The 20287-nt window shown below is 43.6% G+C and overlaps 1 protein-coding gene across 3 annotated transcripts in view; it reads right to left on the bottom strand.

Annotated features, from left to right (window-relative positions):
* syde2 (synapse defective 1, Rho GTPase, homolog 2 (C. elegans)) overlaps positions 1-20287 on the bottom strand; it is a 29906-nt gene that overhangs the window by 8982 nt on the left and 637 nt on the right. The window contains exons 1-4 of one of the 3 annotated variants that reach the window (XM_053643908.1): positions 18933-20268; positions 11013-11498; positions 4789-5888; positions 3508-3634 (exon numbers count right to left, since the gene is read on the bottom strand). In XM_053643908.1, coding sequence (XP_053499883.1) covers positions 3508-3634; positions 4789-5888; positions 11013-11498; positions 18933-20259 — 3040 coding nt within the window. In that variant the 5' untranslated portion in view covers positions 20260-20268. Of the gene's footprint in view, positions 1-3507; positions 3635-4788; positions 5889-11012; positions 11499-18932; positions 20269-20287 lie in introns of those variants that run through there. The other 2 variants (XM_053643910.1, XM_053643911.1) reach the window with 2 other exon arrangements.

Here is a 20287-nt window from a genome sequence, read left to right as displayed (position 1 = left end):
TCTCCCCCGCCTTCCTTCCTCTCACCGAGCCCAGACTTGGCAGCCGGAGGGAAACTCATTGTTGTGGTGACTTCTGAGAGACGCTGGAATTCGTCCCGGGACAGAGAGCGCGAGTTTTCACACCTGAGCGTTGAGTCTCACAGTGAGCGACTTGATAAAAGCAGGGCCAGGCAGGAAAGCGACACGACTAATCGCGAGACTCGATCCGAGACCTGGACGCTTGCGCTAACCCGGCGGTTTTGAAGCTTCCTGAGCGGGGTAATCAGTTCCGCAAGAGTGAAAACGAGACGGATAAATAGGCTCTGAAGAGACTCTGAACTTTATTTGATCGGGCCATGAGGCAGGGACGGAGCTACAGGCTCTGACTAAGACTAGAAATAGCATTTCACACACACACACAGTCTTATTAGATCTGTGGACTGTGTGATTCATTAATCAAATCAGATCAGAAATTAGTCAGGATTAGCTTTGGTGCTCTGGCCACAAACACATTCACACATGCTAACACACACACACACACACACACACACACATCGCTAGGTAAAGTTCAGAGCGCTCATAGCATTTAGCAAAACAAGGTACTTAAGCCATTAGCAAAAAGTCCACAAACTGTACAACATTTAACATATTAGCTTAGCAATACGTAAGGTTGTGGTTTAGCTAATCACATTTAGTATTCTGACAGGTTGTTAGCTATTGTTCCAAAAAGCTAGGCTAGCCAAAATCTCAGTCGCTTATTGTTAACTTTACTACTAAAAGCTATAAATGATCAGTTAAAAGTTATTATGGCCTACCAGGGAAGGTCATGTGAGCTGGGAGGTTAGCAAAAAAAAAAAAAAAACAGCCTGAAACATTTTCTTTCATCTTAGCATCTTAGCGCTTTGGTCGTGTTGAGAACAGATTATAGATTTATTTATCAATATACAAAATCAGCAGTGTGTGACGAAGTTGACGTATTCTCGGCGACTTTGCATATTCTCCTTCGGCCCGCTACTAGCATTATTAGCATCAAGCAATTATTAGCAACTTCTGTTAAAGTTTTGTAAGGAATTAAAGGTTGGGTTAATTTACAACAGAACAGAAAAACACTCTTTAGTGCTAGTAACGTTAGCACAGACATTTCTAAAATGCTAACAGTGCACTAATAAGACAGTATGAGTTTTTAGAAAGTTAGCATCTTTTGTAAATTTAGCTGGGAATTTAGCAGGGGAATGAGAATTAACTCGAAACAGCAGGAACATATATATATATATTTATTTATTTGTTGCTACGCATTTTAGATGAAACCTTTTTTCCGAACTTTTCTAGTAAGTTCTGTCTAAAAGTTTGTAAACGTTTCCACAATTCGGGAATATTTTAGATGGAGGAACGTTAGGACAAATGCTTCTATAACGCTAACATTCCGCTTCTAGCATGACTTATTAACAAATTAGCATCTTCTGAAAATGACAGTTCAGGAGGACTTCGATCTCAAGGTTCCTGCTTGTTCATGGAACATTTATTTACATAATATACTGTATTTAAAAATGTTCTGTTATGATTCAGCAACGTTGCAGATGTAGGAAGGTTAGCATAAACATTTCCACTACGTTAGCTTTTCTCTAAATGGGAAAGTGTTAGCAAATGGATATCAGACCTTGTTAGATTCTAGCAGAACATTCCGGTAACTTCTCGATCTTTTCTGAAGCAGGCTTTTCAAATGCGGTGTATCAAGCCTGCGTTGCCATAGAAACGGCTAATTTCTGAGGTAATTATGGTCTTTTCTAACACCAGGAGTAAATGTCCACAGGGGAAAGTGTAGACTTTGATAAACAGCAGAGAGATGCAGGTAGCTTAACATTAGCGTTAGTGTTAGCATTAGCACTCTATTGTTTCTTCTCTTTCTTTTCCCTGTGACACGTGCGTGACATGTCCTTCATCTCAACGAGCCGTGATCACACACTTTTAGTCATGTCCTTCGACAAACATACACTCGTACAACCCTCATAACTCATTGAGTCCTCTGTGTGTGTGTGTGTGTGTATTTACGTGTTTCTCCATTAACAGAAGGTCAATGATTAACGTACTATGACTAGGCTGCTCTCGGCTGTGTTTGTACAATTTCTAACACCCTTCCCCCGCTACACACACACACACACACACACACACACACACAGAGAACAAGGTCATGACTGTTGGGAAGGCAGGTGGCGGTTCTGCTTGCAGGTGCGAGAAGTGTTTTCACAGTTTGACCGACATGTCTCATGTACACACACACACACACACACACAGTGTCCCTGACTTTTGGCATGCCAACCCCCCCACACACACTCATCCCCCACGGCTTTGTCTCTGTTAGCACTCTGCTAATCCAGCGGGCGTGAGTCAAATACCATCTGTGTGTGTTCACACACAAAGGGGCCACTTGTTAATGACTTTTTGTGTCTTTGCAAGACACACACACACACAGGGAGGGGGGAAAGGGCAACATATGGAAGTCAGTATCCAGAGTCACAGTTTGTCGTGTTTATGACCCCTTCTCTGAGTGCTGACATGGCAGGTCCCCACTTTTTTGCCCCATTTTGTTTTTCACATGTCCCACCTACATCAGGTACCTTTCCACCTGAAGAGTTCAGGAACCGCGCAGTTCCTGTTGTTCCTCGTGTGAGTTCCTGTTCTGTATCCCGGACATGTGGAGAAAAGCAGATCGTTACGAATCAAATTCCGAATCGACCCGAGCGACGCTGATGAGGCTGAAGTGACGGTTTTCACACACAGTTCAGGCTGAAGTTCAGATTTTGTGCGATTTCGCGCCATATTTCAAGCACGGACTTTCAACCTGGGAAATACCATGTGTGTGTGTGTGTGTGTGTGTGTGTGTGTGTGTGTGCGCGTGCGCGCGCTCATGTACACAAACGAGTGTTAACTGATGACCAGTGAGATAGCTCTAGACAAGCGTGCCAGACATGTTTTATTTTCTTTTATTCACTCTGTGTGTGTGTGTGTGTGTGTGTGTGTGTGAGAGAGAGAGAGAGAAAGTGTGATACAAAGAAATAGAAACATGTCGGGTGCTTGGCATGTGAGCTTTGCGGCTTGTGACCTTTGACCTTTGGTTAATCTGTGTCTTTTCAAAATTAGCCATGAAGCGCAACTGTGTGTGTGTGTGTGTGTGTGTGAAAGAGAGAGAGAGAGATCCTACATCATATAATAACCCAAATGTAGGTCAACTTGCACTACCCTTTCAGGCTACTAACACACACACACACACACACACTAATGAAACTAGGAATGCTGGAATGCGTCGGCTGTTGGGGAGAAACACAGTCAGGGGTCGGATGGGGGATGATGGAATAACCAGACAGAAGTCACCACACACACACACACACACACACACACACACACACACACCATTATGTGACATCTATATTTACCTTATATCAAATGCTAAATTCCTTTAATATACATACCGCACTTGTTGTGTTGTACTTGAACTGATTGTGTGTGTGTGTGTGTGTGTGTGTGTGTTACCTGTGATGACGTTGACGTCGGGGTAGTTGCTCTCCGACAGCTCTACAGCATGGCTGTCCCTCTCAAACGCCTCCCTCAGCTCCTTTTTGACGGCGGCCGAGCCGCACAGGCGATACAATCCCACCACCTGAACACACACCCACACAACATTAGCTATCATTTATAAACATAACCAACTAAGCTAAGACAGAGTCTGGAAAACTAACTCTACCTCGGAGATATAGAAGCTAGCATCAGTATGATGTTGTGTTTCTGAGAGACTTAAACTCTGAGTATTTTCTCTTGGTACTAGCTGAAGTCGGGGGTGGGGGTGGGGGTGGGGGGGGGGGTGGTATAATGGGGGACAGGATTGAGGTGACTGCTGCTGTCTGTTAGCTAGATTATATATCGTGATATAATGCATCGTGTATCGTTCAAATGTCCTCAAGGATAGCGATAAGATATATTTGTGTCATATCTCCCAGCCCAACCGTAGCTGCACAATCAGGAAGTCAGATTTGTGGAAATCTGTGGATGTAAATGTTCACTGTGGTCCACTCTCGTCTCTGAAGGCTCGGTGGAACATGATCCAGAACCTCAGGGTTTTTTCCGTGAATTCATTTAGGCTGGAAAAACACCCACTGATTCAGGATCACCTTCAAGAGGGGGTTTAGGGAAAGAAACTTCCTGTGCTTTAGCTATAGCACCACTGCAGACAAAAGAGAGAGTGTGTGTGTGTGTGTGTGTGAGCTGCATGTGGTTTAGTTAGAGAGACAGAGTACAAGAGATGAATGGCTAAAGGCCTGGCATGGAGCCTGGGTACACAACCCTGGGTACAGAGACCCTACATATCCGTGTGTGTGTGTGTGTGTGTGTGTGTGTGTGTGTGTGTGTGTGGGCGGGGGGGTTTATTGCTGACCAGTGCCAGTGACACTTTTACTGCACAAACCCTACTTAACAATCTGTCACAGCTTCTATTCTCGCTAATCAAATAAGAGTTGATCGAAGGCGAGACTTTAATCTTCTCAGGAGTAAAGGTACATGGAACGTTAGGCTGTGAGACGAATTAGCATAAACGTTTACACGTTAGCGCACTACAGGATGGAGTTATGTTTCAGCGAATTTGCACCCTGTGCTTATGAATTTGTAACGGATCGCAACGCGAGTGTGTTTCTTTGTATTACGACAACGATCCCTGATCCTCACTCCCGTAACTCTTTTCTTATAAATCCAGCCCGGTGTTACGTACACTGCCGCCTCACTACGGTAACTTCAAGGCGATGTCTCACGCCACGCACTCACCTGGCATCCTCTCCTCTCAATCTCGCCAATGCACTTCTCGATGATGAGCGGCACCGTGAGTCCTGAGGCCTCGCGCTCCACCACTCGTGCCGCTCCCACTCCGAAAACCTCCCTCTCTCGTTCCTTCTCCACCTCGTTCCCTTCGGTTAAGCTCTGCCGCCTTTCCGTCAGTCCCAGTTTGACGTAGATGACTCCACGTGGCTCGAGGCGCACGGCGAGGCGGTGCGCGCGCCCAGCATTTGGCGTCCTGAAGAGTGGCGCCAGGGCCACGGCTCCATGGCAGCACACTCGCTGCCTCCTCGGCGCCGTCGTCGCCTCGCAACCGAAGAGGACGAGGCGGAGCCGTTGAGCGTCCTCCAGCTCCAGCTGGAAGGTGTGGTCCATGGCGAGGAAGTCAGCGCGGCAGGGCAGGAGCGCCGTGCGTGCCCGCTTCGCCTCGTCGACTTGAATAGCACAGTAGACGTGGCGCGATTCGTCGCTTCGTGGTGTCTTCAGACCCTCAGCGCCGCACAAGTGCATGCTCAGCAGGCCTGAGACAGGTGGTGAGGATGTGCACTTCGCCTGTTCTGGAAAGCTGTAAGGACGGAAAGAAGACGCGTCGGACAGTTTGGAGACGCCAGAATTCGAATCCTTTTCCTGCATCTTCTGGTGAGATTGAGAACCCGAGCTGTGCTTAGCCGATTTGGCAACTAGTTCCGGTGAGTCGCCATCGCTCAAGTACCCGCCCTTAATGGCCGATTTAGGAGCTCCTAATCCACTGCTCTTTTTCTGTTGCTGTGTGCACACACTGCTGTCCAAGTGATACCGCCAGATCACGTTGCCACTGGTGGATGCCGTGGACACACCCCCCGAGCCCAGATCAGCCGGACCGTTGGCTCTCAGCAGCTGGTTCCTGGTTTCCGTCTGTCCGTTAGTCGGGTTCCCTTTAGCACCGAGCTTCCTACTGAGCTCGGGAAGCTTCTTCATCTTTATGGAGAGTTTGCGAACGGTGCGTGGAGATTTGATGCGCTCTGGGAATGACCAGTTGATCGAGCAGCTCTTCTTAGCCGGGTTCGGACTGGAGGGCGGAGAGAAGCCTGGTACGCTTTGCTCGGGGGATTCTGAAAAAGACAAGACAACAAAATGGAGGGATCAGACAACAACGTCCAAATGGTTCACAAGCTGTAACTGAGATAAGGCCAAATCGCTCTGCCTACCAGAAAGATCTGAAGATTAGACCGAATATTTCCTATCAAGTAAGTAAAAAAGTTAGTCATATCAGACTCAAGCTTCTGCGAGACGATTTGTGAGATCAGACTTGAAGGTTTTGTTAGATGTTTAGAAAAAATGAGCAAGATCAGACGGTTACTTTCTGCGAGGCATCTTTAATGGTAGGATCGCAATAAAGTTTCCAAGATCAGACTGAAGTTCTTGACAGGAGTTAGATACCTAGAAACGTTAGCAGGATCAGACTGCAGCTTTCTGAAGCTCTTCGCGAGGTAAAAATGACTGACGTCAAAACGAAGTTCTCTTTAGGTGGCAAAAGTGTGGGATCAGACCAAAGTTCTCTGAGTATAAAATTTGTGAGATCAGACCGGAGGTCTTTCTGAAGTAGACAAGTGTTGAAGATCAAGCTGAAGCTCTCTCTGAGGTCAAAATGTTAGTGAGATCAGAGTGAAGTTATTTAGTGTAGTTAGGTTACTAGGATCAGACTCTTTAGTTCTTTAGATTGCTGAATTGCTCGGATCAGATTGATCTATAATATTGGTCTATAATGTAGTGAAGTTACTGAGATCAGACTGAAGTTCTGTAAGAGAGAAACTTTACCAAGATCAGAAAAAAAATCTCTGCAAAGTTAGTAAAGTTAACGAAGTCAGACTGAATATATTTAGTGTAGAAAGGTTGGTAAGATCAGACTCTAGCTCTTATAAGGTATCTAGAAAGTTTAACAAGAGCAGACTGAAGCTGTTTATAAAGTTAATATGCAAGATCATACTCCAACTGGAGCTACAGGCGTGGAGAAATTGGCGTGTGTGTGTGTGTGTCAGTACGTTATGTAACAGCTGATGAATGCCTTCGGGATAAGCAGCTTTCTATTAAAATCCGCGTGGCATGCATGATCAGATTTCCTTTCATTTTTCCCCTCTCAATCCTTCTCTTCCTTCTCCTCTGTTTACATCTCATTTTCTCTCTCTCTCCGTCTCTCCCTCTATCACTTTCTCTCAGCATGTTTCCAGGCTTGTGCTACAACGGCGGCTCTGTTTGTTTGGGTCTGATCTTGCTCACACATAACTCCGTTCAGCTCTGCGAGTCTGATCCGCCGCGTGAAACAAAGAAGCGATTCTGTGCGAGGAAATTGAGGGCACATACGAGGGGAGAGAGAGAGAGAGAGAGAGAATGAGACATGGTTGGCTGTATTTTAGGACATCTGCTCTGATATCCTGGCAAACACTCTGTTTGTGTGTGCATGTGTGTGTGCGTGTGTGTGTGTGTGTGTGTGTACGTGTGTGTGTGCACGTGTGTGTGCTGCCTGTTGAGCCAAACTGGCCAGTCCATCATTCCTTCGTAATCATGGCCATTTTTAGCTGTCACACACACACACACAAACACACATGCACACACGCACACACGCAGGCTTAGGGAACAGTTGTCTGTAGAGAACTGGGGTGTATATGACACACTACCAGAGCAACTGTGCAGTTTACAGTTTACTGAAATCCAGAATATATTTTTAATCTTCCAAATAAATAAATAAATAAATAGATAAATAGATAAAATCTGGCACAGAACTACATGCGGATTATTATTATTTTCTTTTCCCTTAATTATAATGATGAATTGTGGTCAAGAAAAAAAAGCGCTTTTATTAAGGATATAAAGTAAATAACTGGGCTTGTAGATGTAAATCAGTCAAAATAAGATCTCAGTAAGGAATGTAACACTCCATGGCACGCTGTTGTAGTAAAGTAATCAACAACAGGGTGGGGTGATGAAGAGGAGCTGAAGATGTTCCCACTCCCAACCTGATTATTTCCTGCTCTCACTTACGCTACAGCAGCTGTAAACATCCGTCCCCTCACCCACCCTCTCTTCATTCTCTCTTTTCAAGTTAATAAGATAAAAAATACAGCTGGTCATGTTACAAAGGGACCGCAAAGTGTCCTAAACGTGTCAGAAAACTCTGGACACTGGAGACTCCTTTTATAAATGTTAAACATGAACGTCTCTTCATTTGAAGAAAACTTCACCATAGCAACGATTACAGATGGTTTTTTAAAATCCCGTTAACGTGGAGCGTCCGCTGTATGAGTCCCTGAGACTCGTTAATATAAACCCGTGATTTGGAGCTGCGCTGCTGTCAGAGCTGCTGTTCGAAAAAAAAACACCTTCTAACCAATCAGGATCCAGATCTTGACAGCGCCGTGGTATAAAAGTTGTTAAAGAATTCGAAACTAAAGTCTCCTGACAGTCGCCTGGTTGTTGAATAAACCTCCCTTATGCTTTTTAAGAAAGAACAGGAAGTCAATGAGGAACTGTGAAGCTCTCATTCAAGCTCCAAAAGGTGAAAACGTGCCTTAAGTTCCTGGGTTCCTGAAAAGGTTCCTGGAGAGGAAACACACCATTTGCTGAGGTGCTTAATTTAGTAGGACGTTTGTGTTTGGGGTTTTGAAGTGTGTGCGCGTGTGTGTGTGTGTGTGTGTGTGTGTGTGTGTGTGTGTGTGTGTGTGTGTGTGTGTGTGTGTGTGAGTGCGAGGACAATGAATGGTCTTGGACAGGCTGTAATTAGGAGTGTGATTGGTGTAGTATAGTAGTATAAGCAACACTTCCTTTTTTCCCACTGCAGTATATAAGCTAGCACAATGGAGTGTTTTATATACACACACACCTACATGGACTAAACACACAGGTAGTGTGTAGCATGTGTTTTGAACTTGCCACCAAAAAACAGTGTAGCAAAAACATCACTATTTGTCATCATAAATATAATAAATACACTTTACTAATTGATTTAGACAATCAGAAAAGCACCAATTCTGTAGCAGGAACTAAAAGGGCTCCAGGAAGTAGAAAATGGTCCTGCTGTGTGTCCCAGGTTCTTAAAAAGTTCCTGCGATGGATATGGCCTATCTGGGACTTTGGGATTAGTTTGAACTAAAAAGGTTCCAGGTGGTTTAAGGTGTGCTTGTGGAGTCAAAAGTTCTGAAAAAGGTTCCTGCAGTGGATTACAGGACAGTTTCCAGAACCCATTTTACTTTCTGGAACTTTTTAAGTTCCAGGAAGTAAGACTTTTCTGAGTTGGTACTTTTCTAATTGATCAATTATTAAAATACCTACTCTTCAGCAAGAACTAAAAAAGGTTCCAGAAAGTACAATGTGTCCTGGTAGAAACGGGGTGGAAATTCCTAAAAAGGTCTCAAAAGTTTCACACACACACACACACACACACAGAAAAAAACACCACTGGCTCTGACATTGAAGATTTATGATGGTTCTTTAGCAGCTCCTGATCGTCTCTGCGCACCTGCTGATGTAATCGGTGTCAAAACGGAGTCTGATTTCATGGAAGCGGGGGATACCAGTGAACCCCAGGCTGGAGTATGTAATGTGTGTGTATAAGATCTCCTCTTCCCTTAAATCATTCAGCAGCAGTAGCATAAGAACAGTGTCCTGTTACAGTGCTCCACACAGATTGATCACACGCACACACACAGTAATGGTGGTTCTATAGGACAAAGGTCAGGGGAGCATCTCAGTCATTGTCCTGCGTCTTCTCATGTCACCTTACCATGTCACGGCATGTCAGCTCAGATTACTCTCCAAGGGATTATAGGTAATCTCAAGTAACAAGAGATAGACAGAGCGAGAGAGAGAGAGAGAGAGAGAGAGAGAGAGAGAGAGAAGGTTTTATCTGTCTGTTGTTAATTAAACTGTGATGCTACTTACTTAGGACCTTATTGTGTGTGTGTGTGTGAGTGTGTGTGTGTGTGTGTTGGGGAGTCCACGAGAGTCACCAGGTACTCAAGGGCCATCAAGGGTGGAGCGTTAGTTAGCTACATTTGATCATCCAATCACAAACATGATCATGTGACACCACAACTAGCCTTTTCTATTCCCTTCTTCAACTTAGCATAATATACTACATGTAATTACACCATATCACAATTTAGCTAGCAAAACTAGCCAGTTTTTAAACTAGTAATCATAGCCAACTTTAATGCCGCTACCTGACGTTATGTAGTTAGCTATATTCTGAGGCAAGGTTTCTAACTAACATTAGGCTAACTATCTTACTGCCTAATTAAACCACACACACAATTTTAACAACCAAAGCTGGATAACATTAGGCTAAAAACCAGGACAGCAGAACTAGCAATAAACCGAAACATCATGATTCGTACACTCAGCGTGTCACTGTCGAGGTTGAGTTACACACATCTATAGTCCTGATCAACCATAATTACAGCTATAACTGAGCTGTTAGCAAAGACACTCAGCTACCACCACCACATCAGAGGCTGCCGGCTATACAGACAAAGCGGAAAAGTTAATCCTAACATCCCATTAACTTCTGTGCTAGGCTATTATTTTTTTAAAACATATACAGCCTGTATACTAGGTCTCTGCTAATGTCTTAGTAATAGAACTAGCTTGTCCTATGCTATTTACATTTCCCATGACTAAGTAGTATCAAAACCGCTAAAATTAGCTGTTGTTAAAAAAGTGTTTTATGGATCTTTAATGTTCAAGAAGAAGAAAAGTTATGTCAAGAGAAAACAGGAAGTAATACTATGATAATTAAGAACTAGCATCTTAAAAACAGAACTGTCTTATCCTGCACTACTTACATGGCTAAGTAGCGTAATAGCCGTTAGTTAGGAACAATAGGAAGTAGCACTATGCTAACCATGAGTGTTAATATACCATTCATATATTTACTACCTTGATGAAAAATAGATACAGTAATAGAGTTGGAACAGGGGTGTTAGCATACGTTTCCACTTTTGCTAGCATAATGTAAATGGAGCCAACAGATGGTTCCAATTTTTCCTGATAAAAGAGTGAGCGAATGTCTAAACAGAGTTGTAGTAAGTCGCAAAGGCACAATGTTTATTACAGAAAGCCAAACAAAGCTGTGAAATAGCTGAGCTCATCAGTTACTGTTAGAGTCAGCAAGTAGTGAAAAAGAGGAGAAAGAAAAGACGAAGGACGGAGAGAAGAAGAAACAGTAGAGGAAGAAGAGACACCTGTAGCTGTAGTTGTAGGCCGTATTGTGGGTTTCTCCTCCTGTGATCTGCACATCTGTCTGTACACATGTTTCTGATCGCTGGAATGACTTGCATTAGAGTTCCCAGAATCCCTGGAAGTAGTAGAGGCTCTGCCCCCTTCCTCATCACTCATCTGTCTCAGCACTCTTGCGCTATACTCGCCACGTTGGAGCTCGACCTCCTCCTCCTCAGGAATAGGGTTGTACCAGATCTCACCCTCGTCGTCCGCATCGTTCTCCTCAGCAGGGTCAGAGACGGGGACATGGGGTGCATGATTGTGTGGTCGAGTGCAAGTTTGTGGCTGAGTGTGAGTGAGTACTTGTGGAGGGTGAGTGTGGTCGTCCTCGTCGGAGAGTGGCGAGGGCCGAGTGGAGCTCTGATTTAGCCAGTTACGCTTCTTGGAGACGGTGATGGAGTTTAGAGGAACTGTACGAGTGCAGGAGTCCCGGGGGTCCATCACAAGTACTAGAAAGAGAGAGAGAGACAATCATCGTCATCAACACCATCACTGTTATCACCACCACCAACACCAGTTATCACCACCACCACCAACACCATCACCACCAACATCAGTTATCACCACCACCATCACCACGAACACCATCACCACCAACACTATCACCACCAACACCACCACCACCAACATCAGTTATCACCACCACTATCACCACCAACACTATCACCACCAACACCACCATCACTACCAACACCATCCTCACCACTATCCTTTATTTTCAACAGCTTTACCCTTTACCTCAGTAACTTTACCCTTTACCTCAGTAACTTTACCCTTTACCTCAGTAACTTTATCCTTTATGTCACTAGTTTCAAACTTTACCCTTTACCTCAGTAATCTTACCGTTTACCTCAACAGCTGTATCCTTTACCTCAATAGCTGTACCCTTTACCTCAGTAACTTTACCATTTACCTCAGCAACTTTATCCTTTATGTCACTAGTTTCAAACTTTACATCAGTAATCTTACCCTTTACCTCAGTAACCTTACCCTTTACCTCAGTCACCGTACCCTTTATGTCACTAAGTTCAAACTTCACCTCAGTGACTTTACCCTTTAACCCAAGTACCTTTACCTCAGCGACTTTACCCTTTATGTCACTAATTTCAAATTTTCCCTCAGTGACTTTACCCTTTACCTCAGTACACTCAACCTTTACCTTTTAGTAAATTTAAACTTCACCTCAATGACTTTAACCACATTCACCTCAGTGACCTTAAGTGCAGTAACCAGAAGGAAATCTATTTTCTCATTTGGTGGTTTTTGCAATTTCCAAAAGCACTTTTCTTTTTGAGAGCCAGCCAAAGGTCTTCTTGAAGTCTAAACTTTTATTATAGGGGCACTTGGTCCTCTCAAAGTTCCACAAACATGCATATAAACACACCCTTACGCACACACACACACACACACACACACACACACACACACACACACACACACACACACACACATCCATAAATACCACCAAACCAAAATGTTTACACACAGTGAGTAAAGACATGAATGAAAAAGTAGCGCTTCTCTGCCTAAACAAACAGAATGAGAAAAAGTAAACACACCCGTCGCCTGGGGCACGATATGATAGACGCCGTTATGAGTCTGCGCTTTTGTATCTTCAGATTGAGAAAGTGGGGTGTATTACATTCACAGTGAGAGTGAAAGAGAGTGTCCACTTTTTCAAAAGCAGCAGAGATTTACGATCACTAAAAATTGGTTATGAGACACGAGCTTTGCGGATTTCACTCAAAAGCGGTGGCCAATCCGAGTCCTGCTGCGACACGCTGAGCAGATTACTGTAAAGGTTGTTTTGATATACATTCCCCGCACGTTCTCTCTCTCTTTGGTGTGTTAATGACACGTTCTTTATTCCTGCAGGAAACACGGTCTCACGCAACCTCTTAATTACGCTCACGGCTAAATATTTTCACTTGTGGGGAGAGATATAAGTGTGAGGGAAGCAGAGCCGGCTATATCATTACGGCAGTTTGGAGGCTAACGACTGCAGGACTGTAACACAGAACATCTGTGTCATTGCTGAAAAAAAACATAAACATAACACGTATGATGTTACGAGCTTGTGAGACAACACACGTCTGTTTCAGCAGACCAAGACCATGTTCCAAAACATTTTAACAGGCCCTTGCTGACTTTCCCAAGTCACTGCCATTTCAAGGACTGTTTCATTACTTTAAGAACTCAAGTGAAGTTTATTAGATAAAAAATTTGATAAAGAGTTGGATCAACATCACTGTAGGCTTCACAGAACTTTCAATAATGTCCAATAAACGTTCAGTAATATCCAATAAACGCTTTAGTTTCTCACACAGTCCTAAATCAGTTATCAGAGAAGCAGAAAATCAGAAAACCTTATGCACAAAGCACACAATGCTAATCCTGCCCGGATATTCTCATCCACATTAGTTTAGCATAACTTTAACTGCTGCCGAATGTCGGCTTTATTAGCTACATACTGTGTTAGCATTAGCATACGGAACAGCTATAAGAGTCATGCGTCTATAATATCAATTTGAATTATTACATAACATTAATCTGTTAAATCTTTGGTTAAGAGTGCACGTATTTGCTTTTATTAGCAAAGTGCTAATGCGAGCGCAGCACCATATTAGCACACAATTAGCAAAACACTTGTTAGCACGCATCAGCAAAACATTATGTACAGTCTCTTGAGGAACTTTAATGAAAATGTAATTATTAATTATTATCTTTTACCTAGATGAGCGCTGCTTTGTATTAGGATTGGCATAAAATTAGCGAAAGGTCATTCAGATAGGCGTTAATGATCCTTTATTAGCTCGGCTACATATTTCAGCTTTGTAACATTGGCAGCTTGTAAACATAATGAACAATTTGCACATTCATTGATTTTCTTGGCTTTTAATATCTCAATAGAGCTAACCGTAGGACCATATTAGCATTAACGTTGGCATGATCTCGGCTATTACAGTCCTGATGCAAACCTGACTCAGTGAAAGCACTTTGAGAAACGCCATCTTTTCATTCCTTCACACACTTACATACTTTCTACTAGCCCAAGTCCATAATACACACACACACACACACACACACACACACGCACGTGTGACCACAGAGCTTTAGTGCAGGATTAGCGCAAGTGCTGCTCTTCAGATTTAAATGATGAATGGAAAGGCGTTATTGTTTCTATCTCAGCCAAAGACTCGAGTGTTTCTGTTCTTCTCAAACATGCGAGCACACACACACAAACACACACAAACACACAATTTTTGGTTTGCCCAAGACACTAGTAAAATGGCCAAAGAATTTGTCTACACCTTCAAGTGCACAAATCTATAAATATGCATAATTTGCTAATTCGAAATGTCACCATGACAACCCAACATCACCTCATTACCCTCACAACCGTAGGTATGCTATGCTACTACAAGCTAAGATATTCTATGCAATTACAAAATTTGAGTAAATCGTTTATCAGACATATCCAAACAGCAATGTTACTGTCGATGTTAGCAGACAGCTAGCCTGTATTTATTAACAGCTAGGCTCACATTTGTTAGGAAAAACTTTGTGTCCGAGTCTCGATTTGTGTTGCGTTGCGTTTTCTCAGTCATATGTTTAACAGCAGCTGAACATGTTAAAATGTTTTAGTTAGTTTTTTTTACTAACTTTAACTAACTTCGCTAAGTAGCTAGCTACTATAGCTTATGCACACGTTCGGTAGATACAAGTTTCAGATTAGCGTGTTATGTTTAGCGTGTATATACCATTTTCCCATCACTAACATTAGCTAAATTAGTTTAGTACTGTAGCTCACAGGAACAAGTTATCTACCAGTTCTCAATATAAACATTTCGCATGATTTGTTTTTGTTATTAGCATATTTAAACTAGCTACCTCATTTAGGTTCTGTAGATAAATGTTAGCAAGTTGTTATCAGACGTTTTGTTGCTAACTCTACAGATACTGCACTGTGATGTTTTATAACAAAAAAAAGTCTGTTTTTAATTCATAAATGTAACAATTCTGTCTTAGAGCTGAGAAAACACGCGCTCATGTGTGTGTGTGTGTGTGTGTGTGTGGTGAAGAGGGAGCAATTTAACTGGTGTGTGTGGTGTGTACCAACCTGTTTTTATCAAATCAACCACACACAGAGGTTTGTGTGTGTGTGTGTGTGTGTGTCGGTGTGTGTGTGTGTGTGCATGTGTGTGAGGGAGAGAGAGGGAGCTATGGTTGTGGTTGCTATATTGAGGTCTGTGTTGTGCTGGATGCTGCCGTCTTGTTTCTTTTGAAGGGTTTTTCGTTACTGAAGGAGCATGCACACACACGCAGAGAATTCGAGACCAAAGACACACACACACACACACACACACACACACACACACACACACACACATATATATATATATATATATATATATATATATATATATATATATATATATATATATATATATACACACAGAGTTCTATGTTCAGTTCAACTGGCCATGCCTCAGGGAAACTGTAAAAGTCAAACACTTAAAAAAAAATAAATACATAAAAAATAAGTAAATAAACTCATACAGTTCCTGAAAAATCGCCCCGAGGGCAAAACACACCACTACACCGCATTCCTCTGAGATAATCTTACCACGGTTCTACTCAGTGTTGGATTAATGTAAGAATAAATCGTGCATCCCACTTTATCTGTTCTCAGACCAGGAGAAATGAGGAAGCTCTGGAACAGCTGGCTCGCACGAGTCACTGACTGTCACGTTAGTCACAAAACACACACACACAGAGTTCATGTCCATATGGTTGAACCAGGAGGAAGTTATTATGATATTATTATTGTTATAATAACATTATTACAGTATTACACCACAGCAGTGCTGAATTCTGATTGGTTGGAAGGTGTTCGAGTCATTTTCTATAACAGCAGCTGCAAATCACATGCAAAAAAAATGTGTTGGTGAAGTTTTTACTTGACAAGGAGATGTTTATTTAACGTTTATGGAAAGAGTCTCCAGTGTAACCGTTTTCCAACATCAGTTTTCGAACAGAGGAAGCTTCTTCGCGTTTTCTCTGTTTTTTTTTTAACTTTGCGAGAGACAAATAAAGAGAGGCTGGTGAGGGAACGACTGTTCACAGCTGCTATAAACACTCCTTCCAGGATTTTTGCGATTGCACGAATGACCGGAAAATGACACAAACGGCACAGCAATTTTTCAGATGTTCCGCAGATTCGGGCCGAGACGCATCATGTGACATCGTTACGACGTGCGTTCAGTCTTCGATTCACGAAGCGGTCTTCGATTCACGTGCGTCGAACGTGAGTACATCGAAAAGCTCTCGTTTACCAACAAACATCAGTGAGAAAGAGTGTGCAGAACTATTCCGTGTGATCGCGATTTCGCCAATTCGAGTAATTTTCCGTAAAAAAAAAACTCTGCAAGTTGCCTCGCAAATTTAAAAAAAGCTGCAGCAAAATCACAAAAAAAAAACAAAAAACAAATTCCCGAACGGATCGATATAACGTATGTGAGAACAGGAAATAACTTGGTCAGGCAAAAGCTCCTCCCTTGTTCACCCAGAAAACTCCGTCCCTTTGTAAAAATGTTCATATTTTGTTATTAAAGACATTTAGTATGTACACAGAGAAACCGACGTAATCAAGTAGATACACTTATCTGAGAGCGAGCCGTGTATTACAGAGTGTATTACAGCAAGTCATACACCGCACGAATCAATGCCATCATTCTTCTTTAGGTAACCCGAGGCTAACCGGAACAAATAATCCCGTCGGCCTGAACGAATGCGTAATCGCTACTTCTTTATCCTCGGTGTTAAGTAACCAAACACAAACAAGCCGCACGACAAGTATGCCAAATATTCCCTCCCAGAGTGTCACGTTTCCATAGCACAGGAATGCATCTGAAAGGAAGGTATCATACAGCTCAGAGAACTGACCCCAGATCAGAGCAGTGAATGATTTAGGGCTCGTGGAAGGTTGTGGAAACTGATCTGAGATCAGGAAGCAGTCGTGAATGAGGAAGCAGCAGGGAGCTTCTGGAGTTGGCTGAAGTGCATGGTGGGAGATCATTAAGAACACTGTATCTGATGTCAGGCTCCTTCAGCAGCCTTCATTCTCCCTCTCTCTCTCTCTCTCTCTCTCTCTCAAACACACACACACACACACACACACACACACAGTACCAACATCTGTGAGTGTGCATATGCTAAAAGCGTAACAGTTGCACTGTCTAAAACAAACAATTCCCTTGACATACTTTAGCTCTCTCTTTCTCTCTCTCTCTCTCTCTCTCTCTCTCTCTCACACACACACACACACACAAAGCATTTTGAAAGACTTTGCCATTTTGTCTCCACTCCAGAACACAAATTTCCACTCATCCTACACACCAATACAATTATAGCCATGTATGACCCACTGGATTTTCCCTCAGAACCCAGAGCAGCAGTATACTAACAGCAGTGATGTGTACACACACGCACACATACACACACACACACACACACACACACACACACACACAGCTCTGAGGACAACAGGATGGCACACTAAAGATCTGCAAAGATTTTGAATCAAGTTATGGTCCTTACAAATCAACACAGACGTAGCCATTTTCTGAGATGCAGACTTTATTATTATCTAGTCAGGTGAGACAAATTAGCAAAGAAATCCAAAAGAGAGAGAGAGAGAGAGAGATGCTACTGATCTAGAAAGATCTCCAACCAAAATATGGCCGTTCCTGTATAAAGTCCGTCTGATAATATTTAATTTCAAATTAGCACAGACGTAGCCGTTGACTTGAGGTGTAAACATAATGATTAGCTAATAAGGTGCGAGAAATTAGCCTCCAAAATCCAAACTTAGCCATAAAAAAAGTGCGCTATGCTGTTTCAGACAAACTTTCTGAGAACATAAGAGGAAAAAAAAAGCTACAAATCCAACAAGATCTTCCAGCAGACAGAAATTAGCTTCCTAAATCCGAAACCTGAACAATGTTTTAAAGGAACAACTCAGGAAACTCTTTCCACCAAATCGTAGCCCTCACCGCACCATGACGTGTTATACTGAATCAGCACAGACACACGGCCGTTATCCGGGGTATAACCGTAATGACTAGTGAACAACGCAAGGAAACATTTCGCTTCCAAAATCCCAAACCTGAACAATGCCTGCTTTATTTACACGCTAGAAAACCGTATCCAATACACCAATGCTTTCTGAGGACATGGAACGAAACACTACAGATCTATCAAGATCTTCTTCCAAAGCGTGGTCCCCATTTGCCTGTTGTTTTCCATGTGCGGAACATCATCAAATCAGTGCAGACATGCAGCCGTTATCCAGTCTGTACGCAATATGATTATCTAATAAAGTCAGACAAATGAGTCTTCTCAATCTAGAAGCTGTACGTGCTGCTGGAAACAAAGGCGGAATTCAGTTTCCTGATACAAGTCACTGTCCAGGGAGACTCAAATCAACTCTGAAACCAACTCGGCTTGATCAGATAAGATTTGAGCAGTGTATGATATTTGAGGAATTAAAAAAAACGGCGCGGAATGATTTGGTATAACGATGACCCCCACCACCAGAGTGTTAGTAATGTGGTGTACCAGTGTGAGCCCTCCACCAGCGTGCAGCTAGCTACATGAACCTTTTGTTAGATAGGAAGAGGAATGGAGAAACCATGGACCCACCACCGGTTACATGGAGTCTAGAGGAGCAGAATCAGGAGATCCGTGATGACTGAGGTTGAAATAATGAGAGGGAGGAGGTGTGGGTGTATTCCCGTGAGACAGAGGAAAAGAGAGAAACACAGACAGAAGGAGAGAGAATGACAGAGAGAAGTTCCTTCAGTCCCCGTGGCTGTTCGTACCTGGGTGATGCCCACTTGAAGGGTTCACGGTTCCGGTTTTTTCCACAGTGTTGGCCTGGCTGAAGGTTTTGGCCCAGGCTTGGAACTCATTTCCGTGGCGCTCTTGAGCCACTCCGTGTGAGGAGGATCCGGCGATTCTCTGCCTCATCTCTGAAGAAAGCAAGCGGCCCCTGTGCATCCATTCTTGCATCTTGTTAACTGTGACCCCAGGAGGTTTTCCTGCACTCGTTCCAACATGCCTGGTAAGATTCATCTGCTTCGAGCGGAATGGCTCGGTTGTTCTGGGGGGAACTCTGTCACAAGGATGCTGGTGAGTAATGTTGTCCACTTCCTCTGCATGCTCTGAAACCATGGGTTCGGTAGCCACAGTCTCCAAATCCAGGTTTCCACCATTTGCCAATGGAGGTGTATCGACTGGCACGTTTTCAGCGAGGCTCCTGTTTTCGGAGCATGGCTCACCTTGGTTTTCCTGCACAGTATACCGGACACCACCGTCACTCATGGAGCGCTGCAGGTTAGGCCTCCTTTGGGCCAAGAGAAGATTCTGCAAACTTTTGCTCCTCCGAGAACTCCCCCCACGGTCAGCGGCACTGCTTTCTCCAGGACTCGGAAGGGTCCAATGGTGGCCATGTTCTCCAGAGGACCTGGAGAGCCTCGTGGAAGAAGCAGAACTCACGCTCAGGCTTTCACGAGACTGACTCGAGCTGCTGCTTTGCTCCACATAACCATTTCGCTGCACCTGCCCATCAAAAGCGATCCCATCCATTGCGTTTATCAGGAGGTAGTACGCTTCTTTGAGTTGACTCCTGAGCCTGTCTGTTTCCTGAGTGCTGGAGTCAACAATCCGCTCAGACTCGGACTGCAAAGGGTGCAAAGAAGTTCCAGATGGACCTTCGCTGTTGTTCAACTCTTTGCTCCGGGAGTCGGACTCATAAAACGGCAGGATTTCATTATCATAGTAGTCATCGTCCTCACTGTCTATGGAATTGTGGCGATTCATTCCCTCTCTTGCGCACACCAGGCGTGGAGCCAAGTCAGCATCTACTATCTCCAGCTCCGTGGGGAAAAAGGTCGGACTCTGCAAAGAAGGCATGCTGAAATCTTCGCAAAGCTCCAGAGAACTTTCGATAGTCCGGATCAAGTCGTGCTCGGAATGAAGATACTGGAAAAGGCTAGGTGGATCCGAACAGTCCATCTTGGTTCCGTCAGGTTCTGGTCTGCCAACGTTCAGACATCGTTCCACCTCCACATGCTGTTCTTTGGTCGTGTTGGGTTTGAAAGCAGGTTCTCGGCGGTGCGCATTATTTACGGTGTCCGTCGCGGGCATGAAGGGAACCTCACTGCAGTTTCCGAAC

The sequence above is a fragment of the Ictalurus furcatus genome, chromosome 15 (genome assembly GCF_023375685.1).
Source record: "Ictalurus furcatus strain D&B chromosome 15, Billie_1.0, whole genome shotgun sequence".
Classification (NCBI taxonomy): Eukaryota; Metazoa; Chordata; class Actinopteri; order Siluriformes; family Ictaluridae; genus Ictalurus; species Ictalurus furcatus.
The sequence above is the reverse complement of the archived record's forward strand: the minus strand, read 5'-3'. Positions and strand labels throughout refer to the sequence as shown.